General features: G+C 42.7%; 1 protein-coding gene and 1 long non-coding RNA gene across 6 annotated transcripts; one reads left to right on the top strand and one right to left on the bottom strand.

Moving 5' to 3' along the window:
• Positions 1-1,435: 1,435 nt before the first annotated feature.
• CDV3 (CDV3 homolog) lies at positions 1,436-18,013 on the bottom strand. 4 transcript variants are annotated; one of them, XM_075083408.1, is made up of 6 exons: positions 17,522-18,013; positions 15,481-15,560; positions 13,188-13,324; positions 12,269-12,431; positions 11,100-11,149; positions 1,436-10,717 (listed from the first exon to the last, which is right to left on the bottom strand). In XM_075083408.1, exons 1-6 carry the CDS (start codon positions 17,744-17,746, stop codon positions 10,701-10,703), a joined length of 672 nt encoding a protein of 223 aa, XP_074939509.1. In that variant the 5' UTR covers positions 17,747-18,013; the 3' UTR covers positions 1,436-10,700. The 4 variants fall into 4 exon arrangements, with proteins under 4 accessions (XP_074939509.1, XP_074939508.1, XP_074939510.1 ...); XM_075083407.1 differs by having other exon boundaries at positions 1,436-11,149; XM_075083409.1 differs by lacking the exon at positions 11,100-11,149 and having other exon boundaries at positions 1,436-4,218.
• Positions 18,014-18,284: 271 nt separating this feature from the next.
• On the top strand, positions 18,285-24,909 carry LOC142052796 (uncharacterized). Of its 2 annotated transcripts, XR_012658996.1 has the most exons (3): positions 18,285-19,154; positions 19,742-19,900; positions 20,628-24,909. It is a non-coding gene; the product is annotated as an uncharacterized LOC142052796 (long non-coding RNA). The 2 variants fall into 2 exon arrangements; XR_012658997.1 differs by lacking the exon at positions 19,742-19,900.
• The last annotated feature ends 24 nt before the right edge of the window (positions 24,910-24,933 follow it).

Below are 24,933 nucleotides of genomic sequence, written 5' to 3'. Positions count from 1 at the left end.
TGTGGGGCCTGGGTCTCTTATTTACTGCACTTACTGTAAGTTGCACGGTGTTGGTCTGGGTAAAAGTGTGTGTGCCTGTGAAATCTGAAGAGCTGTGTTTTAAGCAGCTAGAGTTGTTGCAGGCTGTTTGAACAGAAAAGCATGACATCCAGTTGCACAGGACCAATGGAGTTGTCTGGGGAAGTATATGTAATTTCTTCAAAGTCTATTTAATTTACCTCTCCGTTGTTTTGAAGGGGGGTGTATTCTACTTTTATTTTCTAGCTGTCTTTTTATCAGTTGTGGATACATGAAAGGAGGAGCCAAGGAGCATCTGAGAATCTTGTTCTAGGCTGGGGCAACTAACCCCTTGCTGCTGGGGGGGAAGCACAAGGGACCTGAGTGGTAGGAGTCTCCGAGTGAGAGAGAACAGGCAGCTTGCCTTTATGTGCAAGGCTGTACTTGGCGCTTCTGCTTCCTGCTTCAGTGCAGTAGCTGTTTTGTCAGTGAGCTCTGCAAGATGCTGTTGGGATGACCTGAAGGAATTGTCAGGAAGGACTGAAAGATGCCAATGCATGTGAAGGATCTGACTCTTTTTTTTAAAGTTAAATCTGTGCCCCCTTCTCTGGGGCCTTAGGCAGCAACTACAGTCTTAATACCTGCTTTGCTTTTCTTGATCTTAACAGCTTGATGCTTTTTTGCTACTTGTGGATGTCAAACATCTCTGACTTGCTCCAAGTCCCCATACTGAAAATAATGATGCTGTTAATGCCTTAAATCACATTTTGAATTAACTTTGTATTGCATTGGCAATTTTCTGTTCGACCTCCAAAATGCTGCTTTGCATTGCAGGCATTTTAAATAGGTGTGGATATTAGGTAAGACCTAAGACCTGTCACTTTACTGTATTTTTTTTCCTTCCCAGGCCTCGGAAGCAGCTGCTGTGGAAGTGTAGTGCTGCTATTATCACTTTACAGATAAGAAACCACTCCTTGACCCACTTAGCTAAGCTTTAAAGTAGGCTTGGAGACACATAGTTCCTGCAGCTGCTGTGAATTCTGGGGCCAGAGTGGGGGAGAGCAGCTAAAATCAGACCCATACCAAGGCCCAGTGCAACCAGTAACGTGGGACCTGAGCATTACCTGGTCTCCAGCCCTCGGCTCAGCTTGCGCATGCATCTAGGCTACAGACAGGCCCTCATGTGCACTGCCCAGGAGGATGTCGTCTGTAAGCCGTGGGGAAGGCAGGCACTGAGCAGCTACAGTGAAGGATGGAGGACAGCAAGGGAGTGTTACAGGGAACAGGCACAAAGCAGCTGTTAGAGCCAGAGCCAGCCTCTCCTGCTCTGAGCCTAGAACAACACCCTGACAACCAGCACACTGCTGTCCGTTACACTGCTGATCGCTCGTCACTGGAGAGGGGGGTGAACACAACAAAAGTGAGACAGACTCGGAGGTGTAAGTTTAGTTGGTGCTGTTAAGATAAATTTATTTTCTTCAGCTTTCTTCACAGGAAACATCACAAAAGTGCTTTACAGAGTTTGATACCATTACTCTAACATGGGACAGAAGGACAACAGGTGTGTGCACTGCACAGTTAGAAGTTGTCATATGCAGAAGCCATGATAGGTAAACCAGGGTAAAAAAATCTACTGACAAAAAAATATATATATAGTTCAGGTTTTGAACTTAAATTATGACTATAAACATAATTATATAAATATACAGGCACCGTTAGGTTCCTGTGTTAACTGTGGGGGCCACACAGGGTTCTCAGAAATAGATCAATTATACTCTCCTTTGCTGAACCAGTTTCTGCAGTGCTCAGTGGGCTCCGAGCCAGCCATTTTTCCCAGCCCAACTGCATCATTCTTTTGCACTACAGTAAGCACTCAAGTGGCTTTATCTTCATTTTTTCAGGTTAAGTCTGGTGGTGAGACATTCTGGTACATTGCTGAAAGCAAATTCAGTTTTGTATTTTTTCACTGACAGAGATGTCCTCTTACTGTTCTTCACACAGTCATCGCTTCATTAAAAAACTAGAAATGCTTTGGGCTAGACCCTGCTGTCCAGATACGACAGTTTTGTTTGAGCTAGCATGTTACCAGTCATGCAACCCTACTCCTTTCCATAGCTGAACTGTGTTGTACTGGGGCCAGTGCTGCTGCCTTCATTTTGCTGTATTCTGTGAGAATTGGGCTCCTGTGTAGCCTTTGAGGGTCTAGGTTTAAATTCTTCACGGAGATCACATTTATTTGCTAAGCAGTTTTGGAACAGATGGGGGCATGTTTATGATGCTAGAGCCCTGACTGAAGAAATACAGCACGATCAAGACTCAGGAGCGCTTGCTTATAGAGCAGCTTTCTAAATATGTGGTGAATAATTCAGGCACCTGATTAGAAATCCTTGGCATAGTAATAATGTAGATGAACAAAAGAAGGGAATACTCTAGGGTGAAGGAAGGTCAAACCAAGAGATTTTTGCTGGGCTTTGAGTTGCAGAAAAAAAAATTGCAAAGCCAATTATCTAGAAAATACTGTCATGCCAATTTACAAAGCCAGTTTGCCTTTTACCTAATTCCCAGCTTAAGGACACAGGGCACAGTCAGAGAACTAGTCAGTCCTGAAGGTTACTGGGTGGTTAGTGGCAAGACAGGGCTTTGGTGAGAGTAGCAGCAGAGATGAGTCTTTTACATGTGTGGGAGAGGGTATGAAGTACTTCATTCTACCAATTATCAGATATTGCTGTATCTGCTCTATTGCCCACCTGCTGAAAATTAACAAAAAACCCACCTCAGCTTCAATTTGCCAAGCCTATAACCCCCCCCAGCAGCCACAATTGTTTTTGACAGAATAGTAGTAATGGCTGTAACAGAACACCGAACAGATACAATTTATTTGGATGCAAAATCCAAGGTACATTCTTGACCACGCATTACTGTTAGTACTGGAAAGCAGCTGTTCTATGCGATAGAGTATTCTGATACTGAGACAATGCAGCTAGTCAGTGGTAGGCTATACATCCTAACAGGCTTGAGTCTTCCCTTATGACACCTCCTTTGTATTTATAAACGTAGCAATACTGGTAAACGCAGTCAATGGTTGAAGACTTAACCTTATTTAAAGATGTACGATCTTTGAAGTACAAGATGAGAATGTGAAGAGATGAAACAAACCACAAAGACTAAGCCTGTCCCCCAGTGTTGCGGCCCTCGTCTTCATCTCAAATACTGTAATCTAATGTCAACATCCAGTTAAATACTACAACAGGTACATGAGACTAAGCATGCTGGGCCCATTTGGTTGCTGGTCAGAGACCAAGTAATACACCTGCTCCATCTCTGCCACAAAGAAAGAGTAGAGTAACCCAGATATTTAAAATGAGTTTGCTATGGAGCTTGTTCACTTGTGCTTGATTCTGGCTGTTGTGTCTAGACTTCAAGTGAGAAGATCTCAAATCAGGTTTTAATGAAACTGATCTTAAGTGACAGAAATAACTCCACTGAAACCAATGAAGTTAAGCTCTGGGAGATCAGATTCACATCTGTTTTACCAATTTCTCAATGCATTTGTTCTCTTGTATCAGCCTGTTTTTATGGTTTGAATCATTTTGTTATGGTTGTACATACTCTGAAAGAGATACAGAATAAGTTATTTGTTTTAATTAAAAAAGGAAGCTTGTGATAACATTTTAACTAACAGTTTTCTGTAGGCAAATTATTTGAAATAAAGCAGTTATAACTCGATGACTTAATGCTATAACTGAGCTAGAAAGAAAACTCAATACAGAATATTGAAGGTTCTTTAGAAGTGGACAATAGAAGACAAGAAACAGAACAGAAAAGGTCAGATTGAGTAAAAGTTAGTAAGAGCATGCCATGCTAATCACTGGTAAGAAGAGTGAATTATATACATGAACCCGAAGACTTCCGTATATAGGACGGCAAAAGCCAATGCCCATAGAAAGTTATTTGGTTTGTCAGCACTGGGGAAGATGGTGGTTGCCAGGGTCAGGTAACTCTCTCTGTAAACTTGGCAAGTCAGTGGCAAGTGAATGTCAACAGAAAATAAACCCAAGGCAATGAATACTGGAAAGGCTTTAAACCACTCATACATGCTCTGGTGGATTCTGAATTAGTTGTGATCTTTCAGGGGGACGATCTAGGCATCACCATGGACAGCTTGATGGAGACATCTGCTCAATGTGTAGTTGCAGTCAAGAAAGCGAATAAGATGTTAGGCTGTATTAAAGACAGAACAATATGGAAAAATATTACAGCATGTATTTCTCTTAGAGGTCCTCAATATTTGCTGTTTCACCAGCATCTTAAAAAAAAGTGACAGAAAAATACAGGGAGGAAAACAGTAAGAGAATCGTAGAAGCAGCTGCTTTTAGCTGGAAAGACAGTAAGACCGAGGTAGTTTATTTGTTAAGAGGGGAAAAGACTAGATGATACACATCTTAAAAGTAATCCTCCTCCCCACCACGTAACAGGATATATACCTCAAAGTCATTTTAAGCCACCTACCAGTCTGCTGACCTCAATATCACTTCTTATCATTATCACCAGAGGTATTCCAGAAAGTCCCATGTTATTCTTTAAAGCTTGTTATTCAGCTAGTTAAATGTTCCCTTTGTTTGTTTAAATTTAACAGTCATCATTTCTGAGGGAGAATTACTGTGGCTGATGCACACTAACAACTGTCTTAGAGGTGCTGCAACGATAAAGATATCGGCAAGAGAAGAGCTGCTGGGCCTCATCTCTGGCAGAGGTCTGATTTGTCGGCATGCCTGCCACCATCATGTTCTCTGCTTCTGTTCAAAGGCCCACTGTAAAAGCCGGGCAATGAACCTTAAAATCGTCAACATCAGCAGACAAGAGCATATTCATAAAAATGATTTCTTCATGTTCCTTCAGCTGCAGTTAACTGATCAACCAGGAGATAACAGTAAATAGGGTAAGCACCACTTCTGTAGCTGTATTCCTTCGTCTCCTGCCAATCCCTCCACTCACCCCTCTCAACTCTCTCTTCTGATCATTTTTCTTTCATCTGTTTCCCAGAAACCTCTCCGTGGGCAACTATTTCCCTTTGTTTTCTTCCCTTCATCTTTTTCCTCCACAGCCTGCCTTAATACCAGATTTTGAAAGTTTTGAAGTTAAGATTCCTCTCTCCCATATTTCCACTGTATCTGCATGCTACTTCAACTGAAATATGGGAAAGGATGAAGAGCAGGACAAATGTGCGTTTACACATGGAAAGGGGAAGAAAATTACATTCCTACTACAAAATACCACTTAGTATCCTGACACAAATACATACTTTCAGGAGCGAACATTTCTCATTCACATAATCTGAACAAACGTTAAAACAGCCACATTATAAGAGATGGCTGTCGACTGTGAGCAGGATTTTATTTCAGTCATGGGGTTTACAAAATATAGCAATATTCATTTTAAGGTATTCCATGTAAAACCAAAAAGCCTCATATTAATATACCATTTGGGTTGCACAGATAATTAAAGAGAGGAAATACTAAGTTAAGGGTACTCAGCCTGAACTTTTTCCTTACCCATACATACTAAAATAAACCTGTTTACATAATACTTAAATAGAACATATATTACATTCTGTAGAAATAAGCCTTCCCAAAGTAGTATTAAAATACTGTAATGAAAGCTAATATAAAGATCTTTTTATATAAAGATTTTTAGTCCTCTGTAGAAGCTTGCATCAGCCCCAGCCCTTGACAAAGAACAGCTTTGGCCTCACAAGACCCCTGTGCAGAAGGTTGTTGGGGGTTTTATTGGCACAGCTGGGGAAACTAAGGTGAAGTGAAACTAAATTACTTGAAGTTGGCACAGCAGCTGGGTGGAAAGCCAAAGCCAAATGCCACGCTGATGGCCCTGTGCTCTTGCTACAAAATGGGCTTGCTTCTTTTCAGTGCATGCAGGTTTTTTTAGATGCTTTCCATTCCAGTATTCCAGATGCACTACCTTTTCTGGTGATTCACCAATACCGTGATACATTTTTAATATTTGTATTCTGGCTAAGCAGCCCATTGAACTTCATTAACCTTCTTGTATCAACAGATATTCTAAGCAACTGAAAATAAAACCATGATATACGTACCATTAGAAGATGCTTCACAAAAAAAGGAAGTGTCTTCATAGCAATTTGAGTCAGTGTCTCAGCTTTTTACCATGCAGAGTGAAATACGAAACAAGTTATTTCCTAATAAGATTGCTGAACTATCTCGGAATTTTTCCCTTCTCGGTTCTCTCTCTAGGCAACTGGTCAGACAGCTTTCTACCAGCACTAAATTCTACCTTCTCTCTGGACAGGTTTTCCTGATTCTTTTCTTTAAAGGGAAAAAATGAAATGGGATGCCTTCCCCAAGTACTGAACTTCACACATTTTTGCTGATGTAAAGTCAGATGGATCTGTCACTTGTGACAGCAGAGCCTACCCACGCAGCACTTGTCCTCCTATCCAACTACTTACACTCCACTCCCTGCCTCAGGCTGTGCTTTTAATACTATCATTTAGAAAATGGCCTTCCTAATCCCTCTCTTCTTATACCTCCTCTGTTTTATTTGCATAATTTCTACTTTCTACTTTTATTTCTTTTAAAAATAAAATCTCCCTTCCTGTTCTATTTTACTTCAAACATAACATGGTGGAACTACACTTGGTGCCTCAGAAGCCAAACTCTAGATACCTGATAGTTATGACTTATCCAAACCGGTATTAGATGACTCAGTTCTGTTTTCTGCTGTCATTTCTTCTTCCATCTGCTAGAGCTTGCAGGTTCTCATATTAACTTTGATACAGACAAGTTGATGTTTTAACTTTTTCTGAAGAATTTATCAGCAAATATATGTGAGGTTTCCTTCCCCCTTGTATGCACCTAATTTAGATAGCTGAAGTTTAAATACGCATGTTGTTATTCACTTATATTCCCAGATAAAGCCCCTCTTGACTATTAAAGCAATTTGTGAAGTTAAACGCTGAAAACACAGAGGGACAATTTGGGAACTAAATTACAGTCCAGTGATGAACCTGATTTTTGAGTACTTGTGTGTTTAGTAAAATTTAGTTTCTTGGGCCTCTGATACAAATGGGTCTTGTAAAATATGAGGTATTCATTTCTCTGACCATGTCAACATTGGAAAGAGTAATATTAATACCTTGTAAACAAGCACCCTTTAAGCACATGAAGCCCTATTAGCCTAAAAAAAGAATCATCTGCCTCATTTTAGTGATGGTATTTGACATAAAACCACAAGCAAGTTTAAAACTGCTCAACCAGCCTGAAACTCAAAAGACAAAAAGATACAACTACTGCAAAAGCTCAGATAAGCAGACTCCAAGATGTGCAGCCATATCAAATTTATATTGTGTTTACTTGACTTGAACAGCACAGGTGTGTGTCTCAGCCATGTTGTGGTGATAGAGAGCAAACAGATGCCGCCAAATACCAAAAACCTGAGTCCCCGTGGTGTCGGGTCTCTAACACGATTTGCACCATTAAAAATTCATCTGTTTCTAAGTTTTGTAAAAGAGTTACTTTGGACATGACTGGTAAGGCTAGCTACAAAGACAAAACTGAAGTAGCAGGAGACAGTCACTTTTAGTTGTCAATTCCTCTTCATTTGTGAATAAGATTAAAAACGGCACAGCTAAACAGGGGGGCGGAAGGGGGCAGTACAGAACTACTCCTCTCCTACATTTATCATCAGCTTAAGTAAATACAGATGCCAGATTCCTACAGCAGGAATTTGGGATGTCCAACTTTATTAAAATTATCTACTTTTTAGCATTTAACATTCCTTAAGTACAGACTGTATCACCAAAAACCACAAATCCAAATTGTTCCCTTCCCAATAAGGAGTGGACATTTAAATGTTCTACTAGCAAGTCGGTAACTTTATGGCTATGCTTTTAAGTCAGAGAAAGTAAAATGGAACCTTTGAATTGGAAATTAATAACTAACCCACCATAAAAGCATGTTACAGGTTAGGAAGATCCTGAAGCGGCACACAACTGCGTTTTACTGACCAATATCAAGAATCTCATTTCTACAACTGACAATCCTTCATTTATGGAACGAGCCTTCAACAAGCATTCTGAAGGAATGAAACGGACATTCTTAGCATGCCTCGCGCAAATGCAACAACAGACCAGATAAAGTTGGACTTCAGAGTCTCAAAAGCATACTGAGCTTCCACAGAGGACTGACTTTCAAAATTTCAGGCATGCAGAACAATTAATTGTTACAAGGAAGATACTGACAACTGGCATTTTGATAGTTGCTGGCAGCGATATTTAACACGAAACATTTTAAAACAGTTTAACATTCTGTACTATGGAAATTTGCTGCATTTCTGATTTTTTTTTTTCTTTACGCCTCCAGAAAGAACTTGGAATGATACACTTAAGAAAAGCCCCCAAAATAACACCTCTAATTATCTGTAGCTGATGGTTTTCAGTGACAGCAACCATCCAGAGGTTTGGGTTTAGGTTTTTTAAAATTATTATTATTATTAGTCTTTAATTTAGCAGATCTGCTTTTAAATGAAAAGCAAATCAAAGCTTCATTCATACTCAATTCACAATTTCAAACCAGTCCTATATGGTGGGAGTAAGAAGACACTCTGACAAGTAGCAAGCTAAACTTCTAGTATAAAAGTCATATTAATATGCACTGCTATAAGCTCTTAAACCTGACCATAAGGCTGACTACCCACTCCATGGCTGTCCCTTAAGAGGTACAAATGCTCAGTGTTTCCTCACCTGTTACATGGTCATAAGCTAGAACTAAAGGTAAAGATTCATTAGACTCCAGAATCCATGTATATTTCCATTTTATTTGATTTAAAAATGTTACAGGGTTTTGTTGAACTGCCAGAATTCATGCCCCAAACCTCAAATAAAGATACGTACAATGGACAGTCTCATCTACCCTTCATACAGTAGATTAAAACTTGATTCATGTGCATTGGTGATCTCAATTGCTTTAGAGCATCAGGAGAAGTGTTTTAAGATTTCACGTTTCTACCCCATCAAGTGACATGTCCATTTACCATGAATTCCACAGAAATCTTAAGTGATAAGTCAACAGTTTTGCTGGCAACACCGTGTTTTCAAGGAAGATACATGGCTTACAGCCCAAGGGATTGGGATCAGTCTTTCAGTGGGTTTTGTTTCCAAATGAAGTCTCCAACTTTAAGAATAGTCTCTTGAGCCCTCTCTTAATAGCAGCTTCTAGCAGAAGTTTGAGACAGTTAACTCTGCAAGGGCAAGGCTAGTTTTAGTCTGTGCACATAAGAACCAGGTGAAACCCCAGCCCCACTGAAGTCAACAGCAAGAATTCCCATTGGCCTCAGAGAAGCAGATTTAGGAGGAGTCAGCAGTTAGTCAAAGGGAACCCAACTAGGCAATTCCTGCACTAGCCTCATCTTCTGCACATACACAGTACTCCCACACATGTAAGCAAGTTTTGTTTTGTTCCCTTGTTTTTCTTGCCATTGGCAACTCTTATAGATGTCGGGTCTATTTTTTGGCATTTACTCTGAGAAACCTCAACACTGGAGCACACCACTATTGTACTTCATTTTGCTTCTGGTGTAACAATTCGAAGAAGAGAAAAACAGTTACAGCAGGACACTTTTGGTACTTGACAGGTTTTGTTTGTCAAATCAGAATTACAGGCAATGTCCTATATATGTTTTTAGTGTATCAGTTCCATTTTGCCTACTTCCATTAAATTAAGTCAGAGATGACAACAACTTCAAGAAGGCACTGCCTTCCATTCATACTCAACTTCCTGACTTTGAATAAACACCATTTATGAGTTTTACTTCAAGGATTTCTGCCTCAAAAAGCCTGCATGCTTCATAGAAGTAGCCAAACAAATAAGGCTTACCAGCTTTAATTATCCCTCTGCATCCAAAGTTATTTTGGTTCTCAAGTAACCATTACCCTTCAAGAAAAAACTATTTTTAATAGAGGAGAAATTTTTATCTAGTATTGCTACTGCCACATATCTTATTTTTAGAAGAGAAATTCCAAGGACACTAGTTGGAGTCTGGATCCCTCTGTGTCAAATCAAAACTCTTAAGTCTTAGTGCTTTAGGGTGAGAATGACAAACCTCATGACGATTACCAAAATAAACCCTATTTCACTACAGCATCTCATCATTATTTAAATATACTGCAATTTGATACCAGAAACAAGGCAGGCATTTTTTTTTTGCGGAGAATAGGGGGGGAAAAAAATGCTTAAACAGACAACTGTGAAATGGCTAATGCAAACAGACCATTCAAACCCATCATTCCTCAAATCTGATACTGAATGAGTTTTAATTTGTTTTGCAGTTACTTCAGTACAGCTATCTAAAAAGGTAAACAAACTACAGCTGTGTTATACTTGGATAGTATGAGTGGCATGGTACACTCCAGAAGTCTCTGGCAGGCTATGGCTACACATGACAGGATTCCTCAGAGGGGGAACAGAATAGGTTTGTCATTAAGGTCACTTAAATCTTTGTTATAGCAAATTGGAACCAAATGGCTGACTTCTGCAGGATTTCTGACAGGAATCCAGTAGAGCTGGTTTCAAGTTTCAGATGGCCACTAAAACAGCTGTAACCTTCTCTTCCAGAAGTTGTGATCCACATGGTGTCCACAATGAGTGCAGCAAGTCTGAGGTAGTCAACCTTTACGAAGGCTCAGTATCTGAACATAAAAAGATTTTGAAATGACCACTGGCTGTAGATATCTTTCTGAGCAATTAAAGAACACTGATGACTCTTGTTCAATCATTTACATTAATTTGCCCCATATCCAATGGAGAAGATGTAACATATTATGCTTCCATAGTGCAGGAGAACCAATCACTTACGTCAAAGTAGTCTGCACTTGCTGCAGTAGATCCAGCAGAAATAAGGTGGCATGTTCATCATAGCCGTTAGCTGTAGTTTAGTTACCTTAGTAGAAGGGTTACCAAAAAAGCATTCCTTAATTGTAATGTGTATGCAGCTCTACTGATCCCCAAGCACAGCATACTGGTTGTCTAGCTGAAGTTTAAGTGCCTGGTTTTTTGACACCTCATCCCTACCTCTAGTTTTGTGTTTTACTACTTCAAAGCTCTTCTCCATTTCTTTATCCCTAAGGGAAAATAAATGTAATCAGTAAATATCTTATATCACTAGCTTGTGAATAGTGAATTTCTAGTCGACTTCCACCCCATCCCAACAAAAACAGTATGAACACAGAACACTAAGGTCTAGAGTTTTAACAGCCAAACATTCCCAAGCAAGTCTTGTAAAGCCTTATCACTGGAATCAAGCTTATCACCCAGTACAATTCAGATTACATACTAAATTTCAATATTAACTTTCTCAGAAGTAAATTTAAGTGCATTTATGAAAAACAGGTTTTAGAAAGCTGAAGTCCATTTCTAGAATGCTCACTCAGAATTTCATCTCAGCTCAATTTGCACCATTCAAACCTTAAAGCATTAATGACAGCATGTCTCATTCGCCAAACAAAGCCACACCAAAAAAAGAACCAAAAAGAAAACAAAGCTGCTAGGTTGTGTTAGTCAATAACACAGCAAGCAGAAAAAAACACCCACAAAAACAAACAAAACAAAACCAAAAACCCCAAAGAACCCAAGTGAAATAGGTATTGGCCTAGCTATCTCTTCTGTAGGGAACAAGGTTATGGAAAGATCAGGGCTCAAAAGCAGGGTGACACTCAAGTCTTCAGCACCATAAAATATAAAACACTTCAGCAAAATTGGGCGTGGGCTCATCATTGTAAACCACAGCCCAGACAGCAAGTTTATTGATTTGTATTTATATTAAACCCCATTCCTCTGATTAAGTTACCTTCACATCTCTAATGAGAAGGCAGTGTGCTCAAGACATCCTACTCATGAATACTGAGGGTAATAACACACAGCCTCACCATGGCTAGTATCTCAGAGAACTAGATGCTGTCAAGAGCAGAAATATTCTGCTTCAGATAAATCCTTCAGCAAGTCAAAGATAAGGTGACTGGCAGTCTTGTTTGGCTATCTCACTGAGCTATGTCCCATGAAAGTTATTTCATGGGAAGCCCCTCCCAGGTAAGACATCTCCCATATATCTTTGCCAAACAGAATAATTTCTTAGTTATTTCTTTCCTCTGTGGAAAGATTCAGGCTTAGGCCCTATAACAAAATAAGAACTTAGAGAAGGCAGTTAATATGTGTCTCTTAGGGAATTAATGGAATGTACTTACTTTCGACTGTCTACAAGCTTGGCAGTGGACTGCAGTGATGGAAACTGCGTATCACTATAGATTTCTGGTGGTCCTTGCTGTGCTCTCCGTGGCCTGCCACCCTCCCTGGCACCAGGCGGCCTGTATACTCCGCCAGTCTGAACTGGTTCTGGGGTTTCTGTAACTAGTTATAAGAACAAGATTTAGACAAGAGAATAAAATTCCATTCATATCTGAAAAAAACACCCACAGATTAAAAAACAAAGAACTACCTTACAAGTATGTTTTTGCACCTTTTAAAGCTCTGGAAGCAAATATTTTAGAAAATCAGGTGTCACCTAATTTAATCTATACTTTGCAGTCAAATTAAAATGTGGCTCCAGTCTGCAGTCAGATCATTGCTAAGCAGTTTATCTCCGCTGATGCTGATAAATTGTATTTAATCAAAACTGAAGTCCTATCCCAGTTAAAGAACTGGTTTGCAATGTCATGTTCTCTGTACCCTAGGACTGATTCGAAAAGCGCACTACTAACCATGGAACCCTACTCAAGAACTGCCGTGTTAGACATCAGATAGTGGCTGAACATCCACTTAATTGTCAAAGAAATATTTTCAGATCAACAGAAATGCTTCCAACAGGTATTTTGCAGATTGCAAAGTAGAGGGATCTCCTGCAAAGATGGAATGCTCCCCCCTTCAAATTCAGAAATAAAACCCCCTCCATTCATGTTTATTTAAAGTACCTGACACTACTATCAATTCAGTTCCTCAGACCCCTTCACAGGAAAATGTCCTCATTTGCTATTATGTCAAACAAACCGTACATAGGTTAGAAGGAGCCTGAGTAGAAACTGCTCCTTGAGCTCTACCCTCTGAGCAGCTTAATTCAACCCAATACACTTCCCATTGCAAAAAGCAACAACTCTGAGTTAAATTTACCAGTCGGTTCAACAATGGGTGCTGGTGCAGGAGCTGACTTGTTCCAAGGACCAGATGATCTGTCTACACCTCCACCACTCTCTTCCCAGTTGTCACCAGGTTCTTCTCTTTTTTCACTTTCATCATCTTCTTTTTCACTATGAAAGAGAAATTATAAGTAGCATTTTACAAACAGAAGATTAAGACTTACCAGAGATTATGCAATTGCCACAGACAAGAGTTCACGGCTACTGTACTGAAGATACTAGATTTAACCAGACTAAATTAGTCCTGTAACCACTGCATTAGTACCTCCACCTGAACAATTTTTGGCACACTGCCACATAATATGGCAAGTGAAAAGGAAAAAAATGCATATAAAAAGACTAATTTGAACTGTACTAAGTAATCAAATAAACTGATTTCTTATTTTGAGCTTAAAGACTTTTCTTACTAAGGCAGTCATGCATTTGAAAGCGATGTGAAGATAAAGCAGGAAAGGGATACAAGTCTAGCTGCCATAAAATGTTTTAGTCAAGAGGAAGAAATTGTGAAAAAGTAGTGACCGAAAGCAAGTCCTAAGCTCCCTTTACCTATAACCACAATCACCTGAGAAACACTCTTACATTACCCATACAAATATAATCTACAAACCAACTCAAGACTTTCTTTAAAGCAGGCAACCAAAAAAACCATGGAGAGAAAGATATGCCATTTTTTAAAGATAAGCCCTATGCAAAAGCCTGACTTTTATTTAGACTATTCTATTTTGCATAGAAATAGTCAGATTCAAAATAATTTGCTAGACAAAGCTACTACAGAAGGCTGTGTGGTACAACGGGACATAGGTGGAGGGTGAGGCTATTAAAAAACCCAAGACATTGGTCTGAACAGCCGCAGCAAAGTGTGAATACAGAAGTTTATTATACACCAAATCCTACTAATCATGAACAAATAAGCTTTTTGTGTAAGTTAAAGTCAGAGAACAGTTAAAAAATACCTATTATTTCTGAAAAATTAAACGGCCTTCCACTGTTCATCCCAATTCAGTGACAATCATAGCAAGCTGGACCTAGGGCCTAAACACATCACTATCCTATTTTAAACTACAGCCCAAGCAGATGCCTACAGACTAGCTAGAACAGACAAAGTATGCATAACATCCCGCCCCCCCGCAGATACTCTGTGTCTTATTTTCAGCAAAGAGGTCTCCAGAGCTGGATACTTTATAACCTCCGGTGGGTTTTTCTTCCATTTACTTCTGCACTCTCCCCTTGAATCCACTAAGTGAGTGGTTACAAAATCCTGTGGCAGAAACTTCCACATGCCTGAAAATCTGCCACAGCATTACATGCATTCAGAATGCCGGCCTTTGTCTGGAAAACCAAAGTGCTTGTTTTTCAGTCACTAGTAGTCAGTGAAGAGCAGCCCACTTCTTACTTGGCATTCAGATGTGTGATTACCTGCTGTTCACTTCAATGGTATGGAGAGCTGGGGGACCAGATACGTGCAAATGGCTAAAAGGACTAGTTAACTGAAAGGGAAGGCATGGGGGATGTTGTTAAAGAATATGTAAGACCTGCTCAAACAGCGAAGAAAGCATCTGTTGCACTGGTTACAGGTAAGGTGACTTTAAGACGGCATTATTCTGAACATCACCAATACCTGGACAACGAGAATTATGTGACATTCTCAGTTTAAGACTGAGGTTGTAAAAATCCTTTTTCTGCCCCAATGAAACGTTTTTCTTAACCAGGACAGGCTTAAGTGGACTTACTTTGGACCAGACTATAGGAACAATCTAATGAAAAAGCAAAGAATCTTGGATGAGACTCATAAATGCAGTCCTGGGGGATCTTGTCATGGGACACTAGCTTTACCAACCATCTGTTTGGTTTTTTGAAATAAAAATGCAATGGTTCAGGAATTCACTCCCCAAACTGAGATGCTGAATAGACTGAGTCAGACACCCTTACAGTCATCAAATGATTCTGTAGGAATTACTACCCTGCACTCCTCTCTGAGATTCCGACTTTACCATCTCTATGGAGGGGAATGTTAAGCATTTGTAATAAAAATTTGAGGCCCAACCATAACAGATAGACCTAGAGTATCAATAGAGATTTATAAAGTAAAGAAATCATCTGCAGAGAACAGTCAAACCTAAGTTACCCTACAGCAAACTTCTATACTAGCAGAAACATATCAAACATCTGTTTAATTGGACTCCACGGAGACAGCTCTGAAGAAAGAACATACTTTTTAGACATAGGTAATGATTATACCGGAGAGAAAAAGAAAAAATAAGTAGTACCTTATTTGCATGGACTGTACTCTAAGACCACTATAATCAATTTCTTCTTTTTGCTCAAACTCCTTCCAATCATCCTCTTCCTGTAAGAAGAGAAAAAAAAAAAAGTTCTTAAATTCTTTACACTGAAAGCAGAAAAAAGTCTGTAACTAAGATAACACAAAGAAAACTAAAGGTGAAAGTACAGTTCCATGGGAAACCAATCTGGCTACACCACTGCCATGAGGGGAAAGGACTCCACTCCCTCCTCTCCTAATTTACTATGTGTTATCTAGGATGAACTTGTGAGCTGACTTCAACTCACTAGAACAGCTAAGAAACGTCCCAGCAAAAAAGTCATTCAAGTGAAAGAAAACCACGTCATCTCAGTAAAAATCCAGCAGGAAGTCAAGGGATACCACAAAGTAGGGAGCAGGACTGTGCAGTCTAGACCAGGGGAATACAAGGGCAAGACCCCTCCCTTTTGCTAACAAAAGGGAGCTCGAATGCACATGAAGCTTTAGATTTACTTTTCCATCACCTATTTCATGAGCCAAACAGCAAAGAACATTTGGGATAGCTTGTGGTAGATTTATGGCAAAGATTGATATTGGTACATTTGACTTTTTCGCTTTCGTGACCACATTTACAGTCTTTCTTGTTTTCTTAATAATGTTCTTATAATAGTAAAAAGGTCAGCTTCAGAACCACAGCAATCTTAGTACACAAAACCAGTAGAATACTAGTCTTTGGAGAGTGCCACTTTAAGGTTTTTAGAATGGGAGTTTGATTACGTGTTTGGGGAAAGGGCGACCCACCTAAGTGCAACCAATTTTGTCCTACTGTGTAATCAGCAGATTCTGGGGTTGTTCAAGTAGGCCAGAAATGGACCAGAACAGATAAGCGGTCCTCCCATGTTCCTAGTCACAGCTTTAAGACACACGCAGCCTAATTAGTAGTTTACATTATTCCTACACTCTACATGAAATGCAGTTATATTACATTAAATATGAAAACCTTGCAATCAAGGTCTGCCAACGGTATAGCCCCCTTTCTGCTGAACAGCTGGGAATACAGCTTCTTTTAAGAGCCCTGCCCCAGGATCTTCTATATTATCAACACCTAGCAGGAAAACTTTGACCTGCTTTAAAGTAAGAGCAGAAGTAGAAACTGACCTCATGTTATTGCACTGTCTGCTGAAGATTCAGTCTTTTGGAAGAGCGTGAGTCTTTCCCCATCGCCATGGAAACATCACAGTTTCCAAACTAATGTACCATTCACATTTAATGACCTTTATTTCTAATCCAAGGACAAGCTTCAGTCAAAGCCAGATATTATTTTACAAGCAAATGAGCAGAGGAGCAGCTGAAAGACTACCACTGACCTTGGTCTACTTAGAAAGCTACCGCGGTGTCAAGCTCCCCAAGTCAAACATTAGGAAATAGCAGAGTATTTCCTAAAATTGTTTAAAATGCGCAGCACAGCCAGCTGTAAGACACTAACTCAACTACGAGGCCTTAAGCTTCTCTCGCATTCTCATCGTTTCACTGTAATACGGTACAAAAAAACCTGCTGGCAGCAAAACCCCTCCTGGCAGAAAGGCAAGGAGCCGGGCGTACTTTGCCTGCAAGACCAGTTGGATCTTATCGCCGAGGTCCACAAACCGCAAACCCCGGCGGCCCACGACTGACACCTGATACGAACCCCCGATGCCGGCCAGACCTTGCTCCAAGACCCAGAAATGGGGGACGGTTGGGCAGAACCGGAGCCGCCGACCGCGAACCGGTCCCGCTCCCCGCTCCCCCCCCCCCCCCCCGCCCCGACACGGATACAAAGCGCGTTTCAAGGCCCGAACCCCGCTCCGGGACCCGGCCGGGCGCCCCGCCAGGCCCCACGCTGCCGCCGCGGGCGCCCGCATGGCCGGGCGGCACCGCACCCCCCCCGTTCCGCCGCCGGCCGCGCCCCCTGCCGGCAGGAAGGCGCCGGAGGAAGCCGCGACCCTTCCCCCACCGCCGCCCCGACGGAGCGGTCCTGCTCCGGCCCCCCCTCCCCGCCCCTGCCGCACCTTGGTCGCTGCCTTGGCAGAGCCGGCGTTGGAGGCGGCAGCCCCGGAGCCGCTGCCATCAGCCGGGCGGGCTCCCCCGGCCGCCGCGGCCGCCCCCGCGGCGTTAGAGGCGGCGCTGGAGGCGCTGGAGGCTGCGGCGGCCCCTCGGCTGCTCTTCTCCTTCCGCTTCTTCTTGTCCCGTTTTGCGAAGAAATCGTCGAGGCTCCTCTCCTCGGTCTCCGCCATGGCGGCAGCGGGGCCGCTCCCAACGGCGGGCGGGGGGGTGGGTTGAAGAGAGGGCAGCGGCGGCAGCCCGGGCCGACAGGTGAGCCCCGTGTGGCGGCGACGCGGCCTCCCCCTGCCCGCCGCCCCTCGTTGAAGGGGCGCGAGCGCGGCTGCCTAACAGCTGCCGGGGCCCGCGCGAGCCCACCCACCACCCGACGAGAGACAGCTTCCGCGCTCCACGTTGGTGGCGGCCACCGCTTGACACGGCCAGAGGGAGAGGGCGGAGCCTTCCGGCTGTGCGCACCCCCTCCCGCGCATGCGGCGCAGCGCTCCGGCCAATCAACGGCCGGGAAGGAAGCGCCCTCTGGCCAGTCAGAAGTCTCCAGGGGCAAAGCCGCTAACGTCACGACGTGAGAATACGTGACGGGCGGGGCGGAGCCGGTGGAGCGCCTGGGGATTGGCCGAGCCGGGCGGGGCGGGGGGAGGGGGGAAAGCGCACGGAATTCGGTTGAGCGGGGCGGCGCCTGCGCGCTGAGGCCGGGCTTGCGGGGCGGGGCGCTGGTGGCGCGTGCGCCCGGCGGCTTGGGCGCCTCTGCTTCCGCCGTCCCTTGAGGGCAGGCGGTGGCCTGCAGAGGGGCCCGGCGGTCACGGCCTGTCTGCGTGCCCCACCCGGTCCTCCTCGGGAGATGATCAGCTGCTCTCTCCGTCCCGCCGGGATGAAGGAGGGAGCGGGACGGGAGCGCGCCGGGGATACGTCCTCGCAGAGCCCTGCGAGGGCCGCCCCCCGGGAGGCTGCGAGGGCTGCAGGAGCGGCCCCTGCCCTTGGCCGGGCCCTCCGGCCTAAGGGCACCCTCAGCCCGCCAAGCGGCGGCTGCCGTCCCTCCCTGCTCCCCACCTTCGAGCTGAAGCGGCGTTCCCTTGAGGTGACAAAGGCCCAGCCACCCGCCACCCCGGGAAGGGCCGTGTGCTTACACTGCCGTAGTAAAGGTTGCAAGGAAGTAATTTAGCTTTTGTCTCGGAATTGCTGTGATTAAGTGAGTAAGACTTGAAACACCACTCTGGGATGTCCGGATGCCTTGGCGTGAACTTCCTGGCTGCTTTCCTGACTCGTAGTGAAGCCTGGGGAGTATCTGCTGGAAAACGAACCTAACAGGGCATCTGCAGACCATCGCCACTAGCTTTGGGTACTGTAGTGACCTTTAGCTCTGGAAAAAAAACATGGTGGTTTAAAAAGCTCACCGTGGCTTCAAAATCCGTTGTCAAAAGTTTTGACACTGTGAAATTTCAACAGCCTCAGACTGTCTTGAGTCATAATTACATGAAACATGTTTCTGATCACTGACTTTGTTGGTCAGCCATCAAAAAGAGATAGGTGTTCCTGCTGCTCGAGTGTGAGCCCAAATGAGAAGTACCTGTCAGATGAACATTGGTTTGTATTATAATAATATAAAAGTAAGCATGTTTATATTCTTGATCTATTTAGTGTCATCTTATGCTTTGTGATATTTTCTTTAGAAATCGTTACGTATGTGTGTATATTAACATAAACGAAAAGTTTTTCAGAACTTTGGAGAGTGATGGTCTCTTTAATTTGTGTCCATGAAAATACTGTTATTTAGTGTTTTCCATCCATAATTCTTGGCTTGTTTGAAAAAATGGGAGGTGCCATTGTTGTATTGCAGAAGGAGGCTAAATACTCTGTGAAGTGTTTTGTAGCTGTAACTGAACACTGTAGTCGAGCATTCTGCGTTTGGGAGATTTTATACAATCCTCTTTTTATGTCTGTCATGCCACATTCTCCCCATGTTTCTTTCCTACCATTGATACCCTGTGTGCTTCCAGGATTTGATTCCACACAGAGCAGGCCCTGACAACTAAAAATTGTAAGCATAGCGGTTCATATGGTAACACCGAGAATGCTGCGCGATCAGCGACACATTCTGTTTCATGATGGGAATAATAACCAAAGCGGGAAGCACATTTGGTAGCTAAGTCTCCTTTTCTGTGCCTCCTCAGTGCACCTGGGCTCCCCTGCTGCTGTCCCCTTCGGTTGATAGAAGGTCGTGTGGCAGATGTGCGACAGGACAGCCTGGTGTGGAAGAGTGTTTGATGTTCCTTCTGTCGAAGCGCTGCTTTCCCTTGCGTTTGTGCTTCATTACTGCCCAGGGAGCCAACGTAACCTCCGCACTGCACCATGCTGTAACTTGCAGGCTCAGCGCCGATAATAATATGTAACTAAGCAGACGATTTGTATCCCTCAGCTTTTGTGGTAGATAAGCTAATACTGGCCACTAAGTACAGTGCTGCGTCTGATTCTAAGCTACACTTTTTGGAATTTCAGCAGCTGGTAAAATATTTTTGTTGTGTTATTATGGATAACCCCTAGTATCAGGCTGAAGAATGCAAACCTGATGCCTTTTTGCTGCTTTTAGCATCTGCATCACTTGTCCCTTTCAAACACAGTGCTGTAAGGCTGGAATCACCAACTCTGGATTAGAAACTTAATACCTGTCAGGAGCAGAGTACCAAGAAACATTTTGGCTGTTAAATCTGGAACAAACTCAGTGGAAACCATGGAAAATAGCAGCAACATTTTAGGCATCGGAAGGCTTAGATCCAGACTGAAAGCTGTGTCTCAGTTGGCATTTTACAGAAAGCGTTAGTTAGGCAGTTATGCTTGGGTTTGTTGTTTGCCTCCCACCTCTGGTTTTATTTTTATGTAAAATTGTGAAAACATGCTGATGCACAGCATTTGTAGTTCTCTGCGAATTCATTGCTTTGGCTTTTATGTTTAAGATTGTTGCTGTGTAAAATGTTAGATGCAGAAAAAAAAAGGCCAATATTTCTGTTTTTTCTTTTTCTTTTCCTCTCTTGAATGCAACAATCCTCGATACTTATGCAGAGGTCATTTGGCTGAAGAATGGCTCGCAGGCACGGGCTGGCAGAAGTAATGCTTGTAATGCAAGAAATATATCCAGAATGCCACATTGCCGCGATGGGAGCATGAGCTCAGCAGACAGCTTTCTCCTGTACATCACTGACCTGTGAAAACAACCTTTGGCAAGACATGGTTGCTCTGAATGCCTCTGCTCAGGTACAGATTTACCCAGAGGACTCTGAGGACTTTGTCTTTTTCCTCCCCTCCAGTAGAAGCGCATGCTGCAGCATGTGTGTCGTGGCACATGGTGGTGCCTGTCCATCTCTCCTCTCCATCCTGTAGCTATGATGAGTCTTGCCATGATGCAATCCCTGCGCATCTTGGTGCGTTTTACAGAGATAGAGGCATGAAGCACTACTGCGTGTAGGGGAAGTAATGCAGCAGCTGCTATTCACGTGGAGAAACTGAAGAAAGGACAGCGGAAGTGAGTTGTGGGTGATGCAAGAGTTAGAAGCAGGTTTTATTTCCAGTTACCCAGTGTTTAGTCTTACCCTTACTTCTTCGTACCTAATTATCTCTGTTCCATGACATGAAGGCGATAGTGCTGCAAACCACTTTTGCCATACGCAGAGCACAGGTGGAAGAACACTTCATTCGGTAACTCTTAGGCAGACCCCTCCTTAAGGAAATTGGAGAAGGTGCCCTTCAGTGCAGAGCAGCTTGCAGAAGGGTTCTGGTGGAATCCTTTCCCCAGCATGGGCCCTGGTTCTCTTTAGGAGCCTTAACCTTCCTATCAGCTTTGGGATGCTAAGAGTTTGCTGTAATTTCAGAAGGGAGAAGTGTTATCATGCCCGTTTCTCCACCAGTAATTGCTATCTGAAAGCAGGCAGTGGTGGCAGCAGTGCATGATGTTTTGTTGGAGTATTAGATTTTTACAAAATGCCAACTTGAAGTCACCTAAAAAATCATCTTTCAACTGTAGAATCAGTGTAATGTTGCTTATGCTAAAATGTAAACAGCAGGAGGACAGGCTGGAGTACCATCCAGTTACTAGCTGGCGTGGTATGCTGCTACTCGGTGTGAAAGCTGAAAGGAAGCGTGGGCTAGCATAGGGCTGGCACCCTCTGCTTCCCCCGAGGATGCAGCAGCAGCGTGTGTTCAAGCTGTGGCGCAGAAGAAGCTGTGTCTGGCTGAGGAGGAGGATAAAGTATGCATACGGTTTGATGGTACAGCTAATCTGACCTAGTGACTAGCTATCTCCAAGGAGAGCGGCTGTGCTTTACAGCCCTGGCTAGTCCATCTCCCCCTCCCATCCCTGTGCTGTGACTGGTGTGCGTCTGACTCTGCAGGGGCCTGATTCAGGGAGCTGAGTGGCAGGAAGGTTTCCCTCTGTTTTGCAGGGCTAACTTTCTGCTAATCTTGTTTCCTGAACCATCTCCTGGGACATCAGACAGCTGTTGGTGCTAACGCAAGACAGCATGGTGGGAACGCATAGTGAGTGAGGGGGAGTAGAAACGTCCTTTTATGCAGCAGCTGGCTGTTTGATTGTATTATCTGTACTCTCTGACTGCATCCTGAGTCTTTGTTACAGCGAATGCCACAAATCCTTTCATGGGAATATAGGTGTGATAGATACTGCAGTAGGAGATAATAAAACCTGGTTTCTGGTTTTAGATTTCTTAGGAAAACCAGTTGGAAACATGTTCACATGTATTTAATACAGCAACTGCTAGACTAGAGGATAAATATAAAGCTAAATCAGCTTATGAACCTTAGTGCTGACAAATAGTTGTGAAAGCCTTTAGTCTCTCATGTTCTTGATTTCCCATCTCACATGGTGAAAACTGTTAGTGCTTAGATAGCATTGAGGCTGTCAAGGCATGCTGGAGGGGCTGCGTAGCTAGCTAGGTAGGTAGCAACGATTTGTGTAAAAGTAGAGAAAGATTTCTTCACAAAAGCTTTAGCACTCCTTACAAAAGCACTTTGTTTTAGAAGGGCCAGATGTGCTACATTTGATTTCTGATGAACTACTTACAAAAATAATCTTTTCAGTGGCTTTTGGTCTTTGCCTGGGGATAGAGAGAAAAGCTGCTGGAAATTCATTATTTATGTTTAGATGCTTCCTCCTTCTCCAGCCACTTCCCCATACTGGAATACCTTGTTGATTTTGCAAGAAACTCTTTCCAATGAATAAACATCTCAGTAGAAATCTAATTTAATTTTTACAAAACTTGCTGGATCATTTGAACTCATGATCCAAGTTTTGTTGGAACAAGGACTTGGAATGGCATATAAGAAACTTTTAAAAATCCTTCCTTTCACATCATAGTATGATTGCAGGCTCATCATTCCACCAGGTTTATCTCTGTCAGTGACATTTATAATGAACAGTTTCGCAGTGGGATAGCCAGCAGTGTCTTTTCCTACCTGAAGCATCACCAGAAAATAGCAGAGAGATCTGATGCCCGACTGTATTTTTTATGCTATAGGATTCATTTGATTATTTATAGAAGCTGCTGACTATAATTACAGCACACATGAGACAGAAAACCTGAAAACCTACCAGGCTGCTATGAAGAAATACACAAATAATTTGTAAATTCCCTCTCCTTTCTCAGATCATAGAGAAACTGCTCACTCTTATGTGTCAAGAATGAGGGCAGGTAATTTTTAATGTTAAAAAGTGACCATTCCTAGACAGCATTGGGTTCACAAGCCCAGGGTCTGTGCCATCTCATCTCTTGCACCACCATTTGTGTGTATTTTCTCTCATCATCGCTATTCTTGATGGAGTTTCAGCTTGGTAAGTTCCGCACTGCTATGTAAGAAGGTATTATTGCTGCTCTGAGGAGCCTACATTCTGTGAGGAAAAAAAGGAAATCTGCCATCATCTGCCTTTCTTCTTGGTTGTTGTTGGGTGATCTCTTAATCAAGTAATTTTTTGATCAAAATCTGGCAGGTGGTATGTGCCAAATGGCCTTTTTCCAGAGATTAAATGTGGACTTGTTTGTCAAGTAACTGTGTCAGGAAGGATTTTCCATATGTGGGGGAATGTGGAAGGAAAGGTGTGGCAACACTTGTGTGCCCATACCTGTTATTCGCTTGTGGGTCAAGTATAGTGGATTTGGGGTGTATTTGATTTCATCAGTCATTAAAAAGTAAGTAGCTTTGTTAGCTAATGTTTCACTTAAAGATCAAAATATCTACAGACTACCTCTCATACATGTTGTGTGCCTTTATATTCTCTAATATATGTCATTTCTCAGTAGTTTTTGAGTCCACTTTATGAACTGTGTTGTCACCCTGTGTAAGTGTTGATATTGTGAAGTCCTAATCCAACAAACACTTGCATGGTTACCTTCAATCCCGTGCAGGGACATGTGAAGGAAAGCCAACCATCTACCTAAGGTTTTGTGTGACGGGGGCAAGGTTTGTCATGCTTGTCTGAAAACACAGGATCCATCTCGGCACTTTATATGACCATACTGCAAATGTGATACAATAAGGATATCAATATTTAAAATATGAAAGAAAGTCAGAAGTGAAAGATGATAAATCTTTTATGTCATGATACCATCAAAATAAGAGAAATTACCTAGGGTCACCCACACATCGATGCTATGTGGGTGCCTGTTCAAAAGAAGTTTGGCCAACGTGCCTTAAAGGATGTTGGGATCAAGAAAGAGCCAAGCATATAAAAAACAAATATCAAAGTATATCAGTATATCAAAAAGTATCACATTTGCACAAACTGAACACCCTGGCTAGGACTTTCAGTGTACAGTAAAAGGATGTGACCTGGACTGCAGGCGCTCCTGCACCTTTGCCTTTTCCGGAAGTTTAGTCCAAAGTTAAAGCATGTTTATTAAGTACTGCTGGGATGCTCACATTAGTGCTCATGCTGGCTTACGGATTGCAAAATTAATCAGATCACGTTAATTGCACACTTTAACTGCTTCGGTGTTACTTGAATTAGATGTCGCACTAGTGAGCTGATGGTCCTGTGACACAACAGAGCGCTTGCCATTTCCATGTGGGTGCTGTGCGCGCAGTGGAGGGGTAGTTCAGTCTGGATATATTTGTACTATAAAAAGACGTTTACGCGCTGGGAAGTGGAGGGTCTATGTTCTTAATCTAGCTCCCTTCAGCTATCATGAAAAATACTGGAGAGGAAAAAAACAGTCAGACAAAAAAACCTGTTAGTCTTTATTTTTATTATAATTTTAACAACATGAGTAAATTGAAATCTGTAAGCAAAGCAATTACATGAGGAGGGTCTAATAAAGTTGTTCAAGCTACAACCTACTTCGATGGTTGAATCAAACTGAAT

The sequence above is a fragment of the Phalacrocorax aristotelis genome, chromosome 2 (genome assembly GCF_949628215.1).
Source record: "Phalacrocorax aristotelis chromosome 2, bGulAri2.1, whole genome shotgun sequence".
Taxonomy (NCBI): domain Eukaryota; kingdom Metazoa; phylum Chordata; class Aves; order Suliformes; family Phalacrocoracidae; genus Phalacrocorax; species Phalacrocorax aristotelis.
Note: the sequence above shows the minus strand (reverse complement) of the source record. Positions and strands in the feature narration are given on the sequence as shown.